Below are 17,383 nucleotides of genomic sequence, written 5' to 3' on the forward strand. Positions count from 1 at the left end.
CTCCAAGAAGACTTAAAATCAAAATTCAAAAGGAATATCCAAGACAAGTGGCAGAAACTTTGGATCACCAAAAACACAAAGCTCAGAGAAATACAACCTAATGTTTACAGCTATTTATCCCTAGCATCTCTGAACAGAAAAGAAAAGATAGCAATACGAAGATTGAGAATAGGACACACACGTTTGACACACGGTCATCTTATGTCCTCTACAGACCAACAGTTATGCTCTCACTGCAACGATATTCCTATCACCGTCAAACACATCCTCACAGAATGTCAGCACTACCAGGCCACCCGCATTGCCAACAATATAACCCATAGTCTAGAAGAACTTCTGAACTGTTCAAGCCGACTCAAGAGCCTAATAGACTTTTTAAAGACTTCTCAATTGTTTAACAAAATATAATTTACATAATATTTTTTATTCTTCACAATTGTAAACTTTGTATCATAACTTTGTAAGTACTATTGTAAACCTTTGCTCCCGTGTCAATGACCTAAGATGTTGAGACACGTTAATTCTAATAAAAAAAAAAGAAAAAAAAAATGTTTTTATTATACACTACTTCTCTGAAAAATCGCTTTTTGCTCTGTATAATTTATTTCTTGGAGTGTTAGAGTATTCTTAGTAAACACAGAAGGTCTTTCTTTTTTTCAGGGTTGATTTTTCTTCCATTCGGATATGGTGTTTCGAGCTCTAGGTTAGCAGCATCTTGAGAATTTCTTTTACTAAAGTTAACTTCAATAAAAAACATTCTGGATTATTCGAATATTTAAAATACATGGAGAATGGATGCATCCTACTATACAGCTTCCACTGCATTTTTAGTCACACCTATCAACTCTTACCTTTTTGTTCGTAATGTTACTTGCTAAGGCTTTCGTCGATATGGAATCGTCTCGTTTCATCTGTACTATTTTGAATGGATTCTTTTTTCTCGCTGCTATTATCACGGTGTTCCAATGCGCCGGAATGTATATGTTTGAGAAATACCTCTTCTGCTTTTCTATCAAGCCAAAAACTTTGTCACAAGATGAGTAGGAATGGCCGCTCACTGTAAATTTGTGATCAATTTGTTCCACAGTATAAGTTGGATTTGATACAATTTACATACACAACACCGCAATTTTTATATTGCGGTTCTGACCGCCCCATTGGTCTAAGTACATTATTAGTTTTCTTGTACGTACATTATCTCTAATAAATTTTAATAAACATGAACCTATTTCCTGTGGCCCTCTGGATGCAGTTGATTCGTCCCAAAGATACATAAAAATGTCATCGGTAGCAGCATTGTGAATCCCTAAACAGTAACTCCATAACTGCCATTTATAATAGCATATTCCAGTTGAAATTACCGGAGTTGGAAGAATATTCATCAGATCAAATATAATTACTGCGGTGTCATTGTTTTCTTTTGCATACTGTATATTTTTCGTATTATTCATGGCACTTTCCGCTTTTCTTAAATGAATCTCCTTGGCAGTGGTGAGTTCGGCCTTTATGGAATGTTCACTATTTTCACAAGCATTAAAATTGTCTTATTTCTTACATGAATCTATTATAGGAGCATGAAATGATAAGTTGAACTTCTCAGTCAATATTTTTTTTTAAAGATGTATCTAGAAATAGGTTCGAAGAAACGGAATACATTATTGTCAAACCAAATCAGGTGGAAAATACTGCCTTGTCTCACTTTTGTGTCTGGTGTAGTGTAAATCGTATTTTGGAAAAGTATTAATGAAAAGTATTAATACTCTACTTCATTTTCTTTCAGCTCAGGGGTTTTGTTTTTTGGGACATGTTTGCCTCGCTTGTCAATAGGGAGTGTATCACCAACTGATTTATTTTTCAAAACCCTTGTGAGACATCCATCTGATACTTGAAGGACATGTTTGAAAAATGACTTGCAAACACGAATTAGTTTTCAGTTCATATCTGGTAAATGATACAGTCTGGAAAATTCTCTCGGCTTTGTTGTGGCATCGTTTGCATTTTGTTTACATGATCTTGCTTTAATTACGACATTTACGAGTAAACACAGGTATGAGCTTTGCAAATTGAAATTTGATAATTCATAAAATTTGGAAAATAGTACTCTGTGTCTTTCAGGGTCGATCTTCTCGTGACATTTTTCTTTACAGTGACATCGATATTGTGTATTTATCGTTTTAGCGAGAAAGAGAACGCCTTTAGTGTTAGTGTAATCCTCACCTTTAGCACCTTTAGTTGTTTTTTTTTTTCACATTTGTTTCCACGTATTTTCCTTGCGAATGCGTTTCCTTGTCGTCTTTGTAGAAACTGACGACTGGTTTTCTTCATTACTCAAATCTTCAAAAATATGTTGAAAATTTGTGGAAGAGCTCCTGCTGCGATGATCTGGAACATACTCGGAACCTGAATCCTAATAGGGCTCCTCTGTGCTTGATCCAAGTATATCTCGTAATTCATTTTCGATATTATCAGTAGTTTCAGCCCCAGGCCCTCCATCATATGCAATTGCTACAGCTCCAGGATCATCTGCAGTAAACAAACACAACAATAATTACTGTTTATGTAAGATGTAAGCTTTGAAAAAATTAAAACAGTACAATAATGTTTTTTGTAGGTTATGTTAACTCGACAAAGGTTATAACAGTTGAATTGTTGGTTAAATAACAGAGAAACTCACCTTTTAAGTTACATGCAGTGCCTTCCGCACCTTCGTTTTTACTTTCACTAATGCTTTTATTGATTTTCTAATTAAAACACTGTTATAAAATAAGAAACACGCAAATAACCTCTCAATAATAATCACAATGACAGTTAAGCGTTGCCAATGCCAGAGTGACCCAAGTCACCTGGGTCACTATGAATTTTAAAATGGAGTATAAAATTACAATGCCAAAACAATACTAGTATCGTCATCTGTTATTTTCGGAGAAAACTAAGCTTGGGCCACTGTGGCTTTAAAAATAGTATTCATCGTTTTTTGTGATAAAGTCTAAATATGAAAAAATGTCACTTGGGCCACTCTGGTTCTGGTGGCCTCAATAATCCAAAGTATTAAAACGCATCCTATAATCAAGCAACCTTTTAATCTGAACATTGCCAAATATAATGCTGTCTTCCCTAACAAAGTATGCAATTATCATGTCAATTCGCACCTACAACACTGCTGCTTTAAAAAGATCAGCAGAAGTGCAGTTAAACCAAGCTCTCAAATTCTTCAACCAGGAGATGCGTTTTCTTCCACGACTCCTTCTACCCTGTATTTTTCCTTGTATTACAAATTGCAGCAAGTTATAATGCTTGCTGTTCATGACATGTCACAGATATTGCAATTTTTCAATTTTAATAATATTTCAAACCTCTTTTGCTTCTGAAAACTGGTGACATTCGTGACCCTATCCATCAAACTTTTTCATAATATTTTTTGTGTATGTTCATAATTTAAAGGTTTCCAGTCTGTCTAAAACATCCGTCTTTAATGCCCAGGCTTCCAATCTATAAAATAATACGGAGACACGTAACATTTCAGAAGTCTTATCTTCAAGAGAAATGTAATGTCCCTGCTAGAGAATACGTTTTTCATTTTGTTGAAAGCATTTTTTACTGTTCTATTCATGCTTTAGTCTCTTCTGTGTACTCATTATTTCCATTTATTATTGTTCCCAAATATCAGAATTTTTGAACATTTTAATTTTTTCTTCTTTTTTCTTAGTGTTTCGCTTTTGAGGGGTCGATGTTTCTTACTTTTCGTCGCCACTCATTCTGTCCATCGGATCTTCTTCACCTAAACCTTTCTTTCTCAAGTCCTCTGCCACACAGTCCTTCTATCTTCTTCTCGGTTATCCTCTACCTCTTTTTCCTTTAATTTCTAATAACTTTATCCTTCTCCCCACATAGTTTTCATTTCTACGTCTGACGTGGCCAAACCATTGCAGTCTTTGTTTTTGAATCTGTTTAAGGCTGTAGCGACCCTAGCTCTTTAGTAGAATGACCTAATTAGGTCATTCTTGATTCTGTCCCTTCGAGTCTTACCCAACATCCACCATAAAATTTTTATTTCAGCTACCTCCATCTTCTTTTTCTGAATCTTCTTTATAGGCTACACTTTACCGCCGTACACCAACGCAGGTCTCACCACACTCTTGTATATCTTTCCTTTCAGCCTTTTCCCGATTTTTTCATCAAAATAAGATTATTTTTCGCTACCGTTGGTATACATTAGTGTAAATAGACGTCATCAAAATATGTAAAATTAAGTACCAATATTAAATTTAATACTAATGATTAAACATTTTGTTTTAGGCATTATCAACAGGATTCTCTCATGGTCCGTCTTTAACTATATTAACAAATTTATTTATAGTATGTACCTGCTTCATCCAAATATGATCGACATAATAGTTTACTCACAAAAGTCTGTGATATATTTTAGTATATTTAATATGGTAAGTTTTAAAAATAATACACATCCGATATAAATTATTTATAAATAACTGAAATACTGAAAAAATGGAGGCGCTTTTTTCCTGCTATCTAAGTTTACTGTGCTTCTTGTGATCGGTTCTACGGACATGCAATTGGGTGGGCTCCTATTCACCAATTTATTTTTTACGTTTTTTTGTTGAATTGGTTTCAATGCAGTTGGGAGTCTGTGGTCATCAGCTCTTGTGTACAAAAAGGGTGTACATATGTGAAATTATGAGTATAATTTCAGTGTATGGGGACTATATTTCATAGGGCTGGTTCAAATAAATTAGGATATGTGGTAAAAGGTTATACAGATTATAGCAAATTAAGTTAATCCAAAGTCTTGCCAATTCTTCGGCTGTACACACACTCGCGGTATTTATAAGCTTTCACTCGCGGTTGTACCGGTTTTTGAATACGTATCTCGCAGTACTAACACTGAGATTACGAGATAGAGCACATTTGTGTCTGTTTACGATTTAAAACAGTATTTGCGGTATTTTTCGCGTAACTATAAGCGGGAGAGAGAGGATGTGTGTTGCTAGCGGCAGTCAACAGTAGAGAGTATTCTCTGTTTCTAACGATAGTCAACAGGGAAGAGAGAGCGTCTGTTCTCAGACGGCAACAACATCTCAGATAGACAACAAGCAATAGAGAGGTCTTTATTGTTTGCTATCTTACAACTGTCTGTATTTCTAATGGAGTGGGATTGAAATGTGAGTAGGAAGTGTTAAAGAATGGAAAATAATTGTAAAATTAGAATTGGTAGAATGATAGTTAGTAATACAGCGAAAAAGTGACATGATTTTTTGCATGTGAAAAAATTGAATATCTTGTATTTAAGTTTTTTGGATACCGTTCAATTTCTATTACTTCCCTTATTATAGTGTTGGTCCTATTTTCAATGTTAGTAGGTATCTTTGTTTTATTTAAGTTTATTTTATGTTTTTTATTTATGACATGTCGTGCTAGGGATGACGCTTTCTATTTGCTTCTTTCGATGGCATTTCAATGTTCTTCTCGCCTAACCTATATTCTTTGATTGGTCTGTCCAATGTACCATTGTTCGCAATTCTCATAAGGAATCTTGTATATTCCCTGACTTTCCAATTTTTGATTTGGATCATGGTAATATGGTTGAAATTTTCCTGTCGGTGTTAAATATAATCTCTATTTTGGTTTTTCTTAGTTAGATCTCCTCTGATTTTATCTCTCGTGCCATTAATATATAACAGTATAGTTTTTATATACAGAATGATGCAAATGTATGGAATAAATTCATTATTTCAGAAACAGACGACTTTAAAAAACCTTAAAACACATCAATTTTAATTTTTGAATGGCCATCAGCTGCTATATATGTGTTGGTCATTACGTCATCAGTGTTGGCGTAATAATGACGTAATCGACGATTTTTTTAAATACAAACCGAGGTCACGCGACAACTGATTTGAAAGGTCTCCTTATCGCCTTTGCAACGATATAATTATTTGAATATTTATTTCTACAGGATTAACCAAATTAATAAACCAACAGTTTTTTATTAATACAATTAACTTAAAATAAATGTTAACTTACAATGAAATTACAACAAATGTTCAAATTGACGATCTTCAGCAATAATGTAATGTGAAAGATGGGCAATAAATTCTTTCCTTGCGTTTTCGATGACTTCAGGTGTTATTTGTGCAATTTCCATTCTGATGCGCTCCTTCAACTCTTCTATATTATTCAGTCGATTTTTATACACTCTGCTCTTTAAATATCCTTAAAAGAAAAGGTCTAACGAAGTCAGCTCTAGAGACCTTGGTGGCCATTCGATGGGCCCCTTCTACCTTACCTGGGAAAACGTTATTAAGTTAATTTCGTACCTCAACTCCGTAGTGTGGGGGAGGCCCATCATGTTGGTACCACAAATTATTTTTATTTGAAAATAGCTTATTCAGCTGTGGTAACAGATAATCCTGATGATTTCTAGATAAGGAGAGGCAGTTAAGTTTTCCTCAAAAAAATATGACCCTACAATTTAATTGTTTATAATGCTGGCCCAAACATGTACCTTCTCGGGATATTGTGTCCTATACTCTTCCATCCAATGTGGATTTTCACTTGCCCAGTATCGATATGTCCGGCGATTTACGTGCCCGTTCAGCATAAAAGAAGCTTCATCAGAAAAAAGTACCTTTTGTATGAAACTCTGATCTTTGTTACATTTTTCCATAACGGTTTCGCAGAATTCGATTCTTCTATCAAAATCATCTTCTAATAGCTCCTGGAGTAGATGTACTTTGTATGGATGCCACTTTTCCTTTTTTAGCACTTATACAACAGTTGATTGGTGGTCATGATTATCTAGTGCGACCTGCTTAGAACTGGTATGGGGATTTTCTTGAAACGCCAGTACAACGTCCAGTTTCTTGGCTTCGGATATTGATTTTCTACCACTTCTGGGAAGATCTTTAACATGGACCGTTTCTCTAAATTTTGTTTCAATTTTACTTACTGTTGGTGGAGTAATTGGTTCGCGATTGGAGTATTTAGCATTAAATAAATTACGAACTTCTGCTTGAGTCCTCACTCTATTTCCATAACCAATCATGATTAAAATCGGGATTCGTTCTGTTTCTGTTAGTTTTATTTTTGTAAATGCTGTTATAAATGTCGACAAAAAACTTCAAAAGTAAAAATTTGACGTCCATTATTTAACAGGTTCACAGATCATTGGCAAATAAAGACAAGTCAATGACAATCTTGATTTAAATATTTTTGAAAAATAACTTGGAATACTTACTACAATAATTAATTTCAGATTATAATCTAGCATTGTTTGTTATCAATGTATTTTTTTTTCGGAACCAGCAAAAAACTCTATTTTGTTTTATTCCCAGTGGCTTACCTTAGTGTATTTTAGTTCAGTGAATGAATATTTATTGTAATTCAATGTTACTTAACAAAGTTCATAATTTTGGTGAACCCTGTAGAAATAAATATTTAAGTGATTACATCGTTGCAGAGACGATAAGGAGACCTTTCAAATGAGCTGTCGCGTGATCTCGGTTTGTATTTAAAAAAAATCGTCGATTACGTCATTACGCCAACACTGATGACGTAATGTCCAACACACATGTATATATATATATATATATATATATATATATATATATATATATATATATATATATATATATATATATATATATATATATATATATATATAAACTTTTTAATACGGTGCTAGAACATGCTTTTAAGAATTTGGATTGGATGACAAAGGGAATAAAAATAGATGGAGAATATCTAAACAACTTACGTTTCGCCGATGATATACTTATAATAGCTGAAGATCTAGGCATGACAAGAGAGATGGTACAGGAACTCGTTGTGGCTACAGAAAATGTAGGTTTAAATATAAATATCTCGAAAACAAAAATCATGACCAATTTGGTACCCAACCAGAACATCAGTATTGGTGGAAAAGAAATAGAACTCGTAGATAGATATAAATACCTGGGACATGAAATTATGATTGACAGGGATAACCAGACTCATGAACTGAAGAGAAGAATCGGCCTTGGGTGGGCAGCATTTGGAAAACTGAGAGAAACTTTTAAAAGTGAGCTGCCCACATGCCTAAAGAGAAAGGTATTTGATCAGTGCGTCCTCCCAGTCTTGACGTACGGAGCAGAAATACTTACCTTAACAAAAGCAGCAGCTACCAAACTGAGAGTCGCGCAGAGAAGAATGGAGCGGTCCATGTTAGGAATAACTCTGCGAGACAGAATAACCAACGAAGACATCAGGAGAAGAACCGGAGTGACTGACATCATCGAGAAGATAGCCAGACTAAAATGGAGATGGGCAGGACACATAGCCAGAATGACAGATGGGCGATGGACAAAGAGGTTATTGGAATAGAGGCCAAGGGAAGACAAGAGAAGCGTCGGTTGACCACCTACAAGATGGACTGACGATTTAAGAAGACTCAATAAAAACTGGATGAGAGCGGCGCAAGATAGACGGGGTTGAAAACATGAGGAAGAGGCCTATGTTCAGCAGTGGACTCTTGAGGCTGGATGATGATGATATATATATATATATATATATATATATATATATATATATATATATATATATATATATATATCAGTTAATGGTCATTCAAAAATTAAAATTGACGTGTTTTAAGATTTTTTTGTAAAGTCGTCTGTTTCTGAAATAATGAGTTTATTCAATACATTTGCATCATACTGTATAATTGTTCTTCTTCTACCGGATGTCTGATTTTGTTTCAGAATTTCTGTGCCTTTTTAATCGAAGACGTTGATAAGACATTTTTTCTTAATGCTGTTCTAACTTTGTGCATTTCATTATTCTAATGGTTCTTATCTGTCAGTTTTTCAGATCTTGTAATTAGGCTTTTGCTCATTGAATTTAATTGTGAGGATGATGGTGTCAATCCGCATGTAAATATCCGTCGGTATCAGATGGTTTTTGGTATACTGTATATCCTATACATCCAACCTTCCTTCTTTATAACCAATATACGTAAGCATGGGAGTTTTTGGTGTGTCGTCAACGTACCTAAGCCGCAGTTTGGGATTATGTTTTCTGTTTGTATTGCTTTTGTTTTTATATTCCTCATAAAAAGGATTGCTATTACTGGTAACAGTCTTCAACTTATTTGTACATTTGTTCCTTATGGGCAAAATAAATGTTATAAAAGTAATGCTTCATAATGTTTAATGTATGCTGTAACCTTGGATATTTTTTACATATAATTTGTACTGATTTTTTTAATGGAATATTGGTGAATAATCACAAACAGTATATCAAGGCTAATAATAAGTGTCTGGTTCGATAGTAATGTCCTTTATACGCCCGATAAAATGGTTTGCGTACTTGACGTAAGACTTAGCTTCCTCTGCGTATGGTTATAGCTGGTCAGTCAGAAACATTGCCAGTGGTTGTAAGGGTAATCCGATAGAACTAACTATTTATCGTAATGGGAACCCTGCCTTATGTACCTTGGGTATACCGTAAAGTTTTGGACATCTTGATGACTTGAAAGATGTAGAATCAGCTAACTGTTGTTCTTTCTTGATATTTAAAACTTGTATTTTGACTTTGTTGTTTTTCTCCGATACGTTGCAGGGTATAATGCAATTTTTTGATATACATTTATAGTAATATTTATTATTACCGTAGCAATGCTTTTATCCATTACATCTTATTGTCCACGTTGTCCAAGTTGTCCAAACCTGGCAAGCAATAGAAAGTAAACAACATTTAAAATAATAAGCAAATACAAGAAATGATGTGCACAGTACTGATCACAAGAAGCCCAGCAAGTGATTCATGCACAGCTCACGGCGGCCTATAAGTTAGTTCTCTACAAGAAGCACTTGATAATGGCAAGGGTGACTTTGCCGAAACGTCGTTAAAACATTAAAAAGTGCCAAAATCATTCAAAGCCAAGTTAAACCCGGAAAACCACTATATATATATATATATATATATATATATATATATATATATTCATATATATACTTTCTGTGGTTTTCCATGTTTGACTCCGAGTTGAATAATTTTGGTTTTGATAAAAATCGTTATTTTGACGACGTTTCGGCAAGGTCGCACTTGCCATTGCCAAGTCAGATAGTAACGCTCTTGCTGGTGCTCGAACTAAACAGTTAGTTTACTTGTGTCTTTAATTTTTTTTTGTTATTTTGTCCATTATTGTCTATAAAAATTTAACAAAACTTCAATATGCGTTTTTTGTCCATAAGATAAAAAGTAATATTTCTTTGTTGGTCCTTAATTTTTAATATCTGTGTTAATTTTTATTTAGATATGCAATTACCAGTAATGAAGAGATATCATTTAAATCATGACACTCATTGGCGTGCTATCGGGAAGCTTTAAGCTGGCAGAAGTCAAAGAGCCGTTGCTGAGGTGCTCCACACGAACAGAAGTGTCAATACAGAAGTGAACAGAAGTGTCGTTTGTGGTTAAGGTGTCAAGAAACTGGCGATGTTTATGAACGTCATACATAAGAAGATCCGTAAGAGAGCCTGTACGAAACTCTGAATTGGGTCAAATTGGATTAGAAATGAAAAAAAAAAATGAAAATATTCCCGATTTGGTTTTGGATAAAAATTTCCAGAGTCCCGATTTGGTTTTGGATAAAAATTTTAAGACGATTTGGCAATGCTAAACGATTGGTTACCATGCAAGAGGTTTATAGACAGCAAATCCAAAGAAGTAAAAACCAATTGGAAACCGATTGGAAGAACCAATCTCGTTTTTGTGAAACGGTTTCTAAATGCAACAGACTACTGCAATATTATTCCCAAACCTAATGTTTTACCTACTCTTTGAACAACAACCTGGTCTCCAATCTTAACTAATGCACAACAATGCGCATCAGCATACTGCCAGTATCGTGCGAACATTTCTCGAAGATAATGAAATTGGGGTTTTACCATGGAATAGCATATTTGCCAGATTTAAACCCAATTGAGCATGTATGGGACATATTGAGTAGACGCATTTTACAACAAAATATTGCGTTCAATACAAGACAGCACGTGTTTGGTGGCCTTTCGATTTAGTGGAACAGAATATCACAGCAAAACATTGACTATACTAACATAGAAGTCATACACTATATTAACTTAACCTAAACACTATTTTGTTGTGAGTTGAGAGGCAACCTTTTTGTTACCTTTTATTTGACTTATGGAGGACTCTTTTAATTTTCTTTTCTTTCTCCTTATATATATATATATATATATATATATATATATATATATATATATATATATATAATATATATACATATATATATATATATATATATATATATATATATATATATATATATAAATATATTTGACAACTCATTGGATTGACAGCAAAATAACTAATAACATATTTTTTTAGATATTATGGTTTTGGGGCATTTTTGTGCTGGTATTTGCACTTTCACTTGTATGGGTACTGGTATTTGAAATCCCACCAGTCATTCTTGAGAGACTAGCTTTTGCTAAAATTGGTTAGTATATCCTACTTTTTAATTTTAAAATTAAATTGGTGTAATTTAAGCTCATTAAGTATTAAACTAATAAAAGTTTACGGTACTGAAATTTTATATAGGAATGATAATATTATAGAGAGAAAACAATGTTTTCAAGTGTGTAACTGTTTAGAGATCAGCGTTTTATATTCTAATAAAGCTTAAATAATATCAATTATTATCTTTTATATATATTTTCTGTAATACTATAAGTATTATGGAAATACATTCTAGTATAATGGAAAGACACAATGAGAGTCGTGTAAGAAATAGACAGCAAAAAAAAGGAAAATCAAATAGCCATCATCTTAATAAATGAAGAAATATGTGTAGTAATCTCATCAACGGAATATAGTAGGCGCTGGTTACCAATACTAAAAGAAGGAATCAGCAATAAGAATACGCCTATTAAAGGCCAGAGACACATAAGCACAAAAAGATCATAATTTAATATTTATCCGAGAGTACAACATAACCTTTATCATTTCACTCAAAATAAGGTTATTTCCTACAAGATCGACGCCCAAAATCAACTGTTACATTGGTGGCCACACAGCTTTAACAGATAAAAATTTACCGGTTAACACTTATAATTTCTTAATTATAATAATATTACTTATTATCTAGATTTAGCCATACGGCTCACATTCCCTCTAAGGGGAAAATTCACTCATCCCAGATACCTACGATATCAAAATGATTGAGCTCTGGTGGGACTCTTTCCGTGTTATCAAGCCCTAGGTGACTTGGTATGCTGGAGTATCTCTCAAAATACACATCTGGACATTGATAGTAGTACAGCTTTTTGCGTGGTCTTGTAGAGATGTTCATTTAGACCCAGCTTTTTTATGTTTTCTAGGAGGTTTTTCGGAATGACTCCAGTAGTAGAGTTAATAATAATATAACTATTGTCTGGGTACTTTTGTTCTCCACTGTCTTCGTATTTAAATTTCCAGTTCCCTGTATTTGGCGATCTTTTCGGTCTATTTAACACGAAGGTTATTGTTGTTGGGTATCGCCACATCAATTAGTGTTATTTGTCTCTTTAGTTTATTAACTTGTATGGGATCTGGTCTATTATGTGCCACTGTTTGGTCTGTGAGCACAGTGCGGTTCCAATCTAGCTTGTAGTTATCATTCTCAAGTATACTTTCAGGAACGTATTGATAATATGGGAGGTGGTTTGTTTGGAGAAGTTTCAGTTTTCTGCCTATCTCTTGATGAAGGATCTTTCCTACTTTCCGGAGTCGTGCCGTTCCTTATATTCAGTTGCAGCAAATGCCTGGCAGCCCCGGTAAGGTGTTGTATGGTTTCTTGAGCTTGACATCCATATCGGCATTTGTCATTTTGGACCTGTGGATCTTTGACGATATATTTCAGGTAATTTTTGGTTGGTATAACCTGATCCTGAATGGCGAGTAATGAACCTTCTGTTTTAGGGAACAACTGTCCTGATGTTAGCCAATAGTTCGACGCTATATTGTCGACATAGTCTTGACTGACCTCATTAGGATGTTGCACTTGAAGAGGTTTCGTATGGTCAATCTTCCGCGCTTGCTTTATTCCAAAGTATATATACATATCATTTTCACTCATAGCCTCGATGTTCTGGCCGTTTTGGATATCGAATTCACCGGGCTGAACCTTTCCTTTAATTATATTTAAAACGAAGCACTTGTCAAGGCCGAAGTGTATACTAATGTCATTAGAGAAATTTTCCACTGTTTTCAGCATCTGTTTCAGGTGGCTTCGAGTGGAAGCCAATAGTTTTAAACCATCCATATACAATAGATGATTAAGCTTTGCCACAACAGTAGTGTTATGTTTAATGCTAAAACCTATGTCAGTTGAGTTTAGTAACTGGGATAGGGGGTTCATCGCTAGACAAAACCACAGTAGGCTCAACGAGACTTCTTGAAATAGGCCCCGGTTGATTGCACTATTTTCAGTTTCGATATTGTTTTCACCAGGTATTTGGAGGTAAATTTTTGTCTTCCAATCTGACATTATATGTCTTAAAAAGTTCACTATGTTATCATCGACTTTATATATTTTTAATATATCTATAAGCCATTCATGCGGCACTGAATCAAACGCTTTCTTCTAGTCAATGAAAGCAGTAAAGAGATTTCTTTTTTTGCTATATGCTTGGTTAGAAATGACAGAGTCGATAATAAGTTGTTCTTTGCAGCCCATGGAACACTTAACGCACCCTTTCTATTGAGGCTCTATGATATTGTTTAGAGCACAGTGTTGGTAGATGTGCTGGGCTACACAGGATGTGACCTGACCAGGATGTGATTAATATTATTAAATATATTATTATATAATTATATATATTATTATTATTTCTTAATAATAATTAATTTTACTGAAAATCAAAACCTTAAAACAAATGAAAAACACAATTCTCATTATAATCAATTTATGGAACTTAATTCAAGATTATTTTTCTGAAGCTATTTTCTTGTGGCATAATAAAGTAATTACTATTTAAATGGGAATAAGCCACAATTAAAGGTTAAAGTACGTTTATTAACGTTTCAATTTCCGAAATTGAAAATTTTATTATTTTCGAAGTAGAAATTGAAACGTCAATAAACGTACTTTAACCTTTAATTGTGGCTTATTCCCATTTAAATAGTAATTAATTCAAAATTCTTGATAATTCAATGGGTTTAAAGAAACTACTAGATTTGTAACATTCTGAGATTCGCTTTCTTTAATATTATAATTCCAATACCACCATTATTTTCAGTAATATGTTCCAAATATTATTGAAAATCCGCAATAAAATGTAAACATAGTATTTACTTTTGTTTTGGAAGTTAAAATTTGGTCTCAAGTTTAGGCTATAACTTTTTATCACTGTGTCCAACTGGATATCTTTATATTTACACTTTTTTGGGTTTTTAGAATCAAAATCAAAGTCAAAGGAAGAGATAGTACAAAAGGATCCTACGGATTAAAAAATGGGATTTGTTTCCATGGATTACATAATCGAGCTACAATGTGTATGCTCATACTGCATGGTGTGAATATATTATTAACATTGTAATGCCTAGAGTGAACTCAAGAGATGTTTACCTTTTAATTGTAACTGATATTACTTTAGTTTTAATATATTTTTAAAATACATAATTTTGTTTCTTTACTTTCATACTAGGAGATTTTTAGGAACGATTATTTTATCTGTGTATAGCAGACACTGCGGACGGCAGCCAGATGGTTGGTGGAGAGTGAGTCGTGGGTTCGAAACTAGCTTTTGGAACCGGGAATGGGTCCAACGGACGAAATAAGTAAAGATAGGATAAGAGATATTAGTACAGCTACAGAAATAAACAAAAAGATAGATGGGTAAAATTACCAAAGATACGGTAAGATAGAAACAGGGCGCCACTTAATTTTTTTTTTGGGTTTAAGGAGGAAATTAAGAAACCTTAGAAAAGAAAAGAGATAAAGAAAGATATGTTGGTTCTGAGACCAAGTCCAAGGAAAGATCTCAACAGTTAACTATTCAAATAAATTTGGTCAACACTCTACATGAACAAATAATAAATATATTAGGTGGCCTCCGTCCATCTACTTACCTACGAAACTTAATCGGCCTGATCTTTCTACTGGTCAAAAGTATAGTAATATTTAAAGGTAAAAAGCAAATATTCAGAGTTATGGTTATTTCAGGAAACTTGTTAGGAGTCGACAAATAAAATACATACATAAAACAAAAACAATATATTCAACAACACAATGATGTCGGTAGCTGAATGTACATACAAGTAATAAAAATACACCATCAATTATGAAATGGTGGTGTACACATAAAAATAAGCAGTAATATGAATAATAAGTACCTTTACAAATACAACAATATAATAATGCACAGGTTCAATTATCAGCGAAGAGAGCCTGATAGTGAGTAAGAAAAAATTCAACCAAGGTTGATTAAAGGTCTCTCTTTGCTGTTTAATGGGCATATCTCGAGACACTGGGTTAAAAATGTATAACAATTATAGCAAATAACAAAAATTAATCAAATCTAAATTTACAAGAATACAAAAAGTTACCGAAATAAAAATTTAACCAACCCGCACTTGGTTAAGTTGATTATCTATCTCGCACTGTTATTTAATGATTGAGAACTAAATGTTCGTAATATTATTTATTGAAATTTCTTAGTAGCTGATAAAAAGTTCGTCAGAAAATATTGACTTTAAAAATCAGTAGTTACTCTCAACTACAGGTGAAGACATGGATGAACTTTGATTCGCCCAGATGATTGAAAAAAAATATGATACCATACCATATTATTCGCCCAGATAAGTGGAGATACTAAGATTATGGTAACTTACAGTAATTCCTGATGACTGCTGCACTAATTCACTGAAGTTAATTTATTTTACTATAATACTTTACTTGTATCAAGCACTGAAGTTAATTAAAATTAAAGGTACTCTATACCAATATTTAATCTAATATGATATTAGATCAAAAAACTCAAATATATAAGTGTATACATACTTAGAAAGAAAATGCACAGAGAACAGAGACGATAAGATATGAAGAACGTCTTTACGAGAAGTGAGTTTTTTCTCAACGAGTGCCCACGGGAAGTGGTCTTTCTTTCTGCAAAAATTTACCAAACTGCCCAAGAAAAAGGTGGGGAAAATGACAATCAGCCTGTATCTATTTCTAAGAAGACAAAAAGATTCTAAAGAACATCGAAAATAACGGTACCCTTCTAGCTAGGAACGTGATGAAATATAAAATCCCCGGAATTACGTTCTCTTCAGAAAAATTACGACAACGTGCCTTCGGCGATATTTAACAAATTTATCATAAAGGAACCCGGCCTTAGAGCCGGAAGGAATTAACCGAGGATTACCTAAACCGTCGTTTTTAAATAAGTAGGTAGATTGTTCCGTAATATTTCGGTAATTTTCAATAAAATTTCCTAATGGTCAACCGACCAACCGCGTATATATAATTTGCAAATCAGCAACGGGGTAAAAGGGTTAGAAATAATTTAATATATTAACTATAAAAAAATGGTACAACATGCGTAGGATTTTTGTTTGTGTAACCCATGTGACGATTTTTTTATGTTATAAACATAGTCGCATCAACGTCTAAATGTTCAATTTAATATTTTCTTAAAAACTGATACAGAAGTTAAACACTTCACATTTGTATTTAGGTATAAAACTTTTAAAAAAGGGCCTGCGTAGCGCAAGCGGTAGGATGCTTGACTCGCAAGCTGGTGGTCCGGGGTTCGAATCCCACCGCCGGCAAGAACATCTAGACATTTTAAAAATGTCTATAGGCCCCAGGTCGACTCAGCCTGAATAAAAATGAGTACCTTGGGTAAAACCAGGGGTAATAATAGACGGTTGAAGCGTAGCACTGGCCATGTTACCTTCCTTGTATACCGTAGGCCCTAGATATAGCAGACTACCCTGCTATACTCCCAAAGCCGCGACAGCGGTATAAAACGGGAGACTATTATTATCGTCAAAATTTATACAGTAGCATAACGTGATATTTTCGATCTAGATCAGATCATCTTCAGTGCCTTCTTTTGTAATTGAAGCTAACACTAAAATTGTAGCTGTGACAACAATATATGGTTTTACATTGTTTCAAATTTAAATTCTAAGGTGACGCTAGGTCGATGACATTGGATAAAAATTTAATACTTAAAGAGCAACATGTTTCTTTGCTCGACTTGAACACGTGGTTCTTGTCAGTTAAAACGACGACCAACTGGCTGAGGTGACAGGAAATTTAATTCAAAAAGACAGCGTTAACATGACGAGGTATTGATATGTTTAGAGACTAATGTAATTT

The 17,383-nt window shown here is 33.8% G+C and overlaps 1 protein-coding gene across 1 annotated transcript in view; it reads left to right on the forward strand.

The window, feature by feature from the left end:
* Positions 1 to 14,677, forward strand: part of LOC140436162 (nose resistant to fluoxetine protein 6-like) — a 73,053-nt gene extending 58,376 nt beyond the window's left edge. The window contains exons 11-13 of the mRNA XM_072524869.1: positions 4,297 to 4,439; positions 11,404 to 11,515; positions 14,453 to 14,677. Of these exons, the coding sequence (XP_072380970.1) occupies positions 4,297 to 4,439; positions 11,404 to 11,515; positions 14,453 to 14,505 (308 nt within the window). The 3' untranslated portion in view covers positions 14,506 to 14,677. The remainder of the gene's footprint in view (positions 1 to 4,296; positions 4,440 to 11,403; positions 11,516 to 14,452) is intronic.
* Positions 14,678 to 17,383: the final 2,706 nt, after the last annotated feature.

The sequence above is a fragment of the Diabrotica undecimpunctata genome, chromosome 3 (assembly GCF_040954645.1).
Source record: "Diabrotica undecimpunctata isolate CICGRU chromosome 3, icDiaUnde3, whole genome shotgun sequence".
In the NCBI taxonomy this organism is placed as follows: Eukaryota; Metazoa; Arthropoda; class Insecta; order Coleoptera; family Chrysomelidae; genus Diabrotica; species Diabrotica undecimpunctata.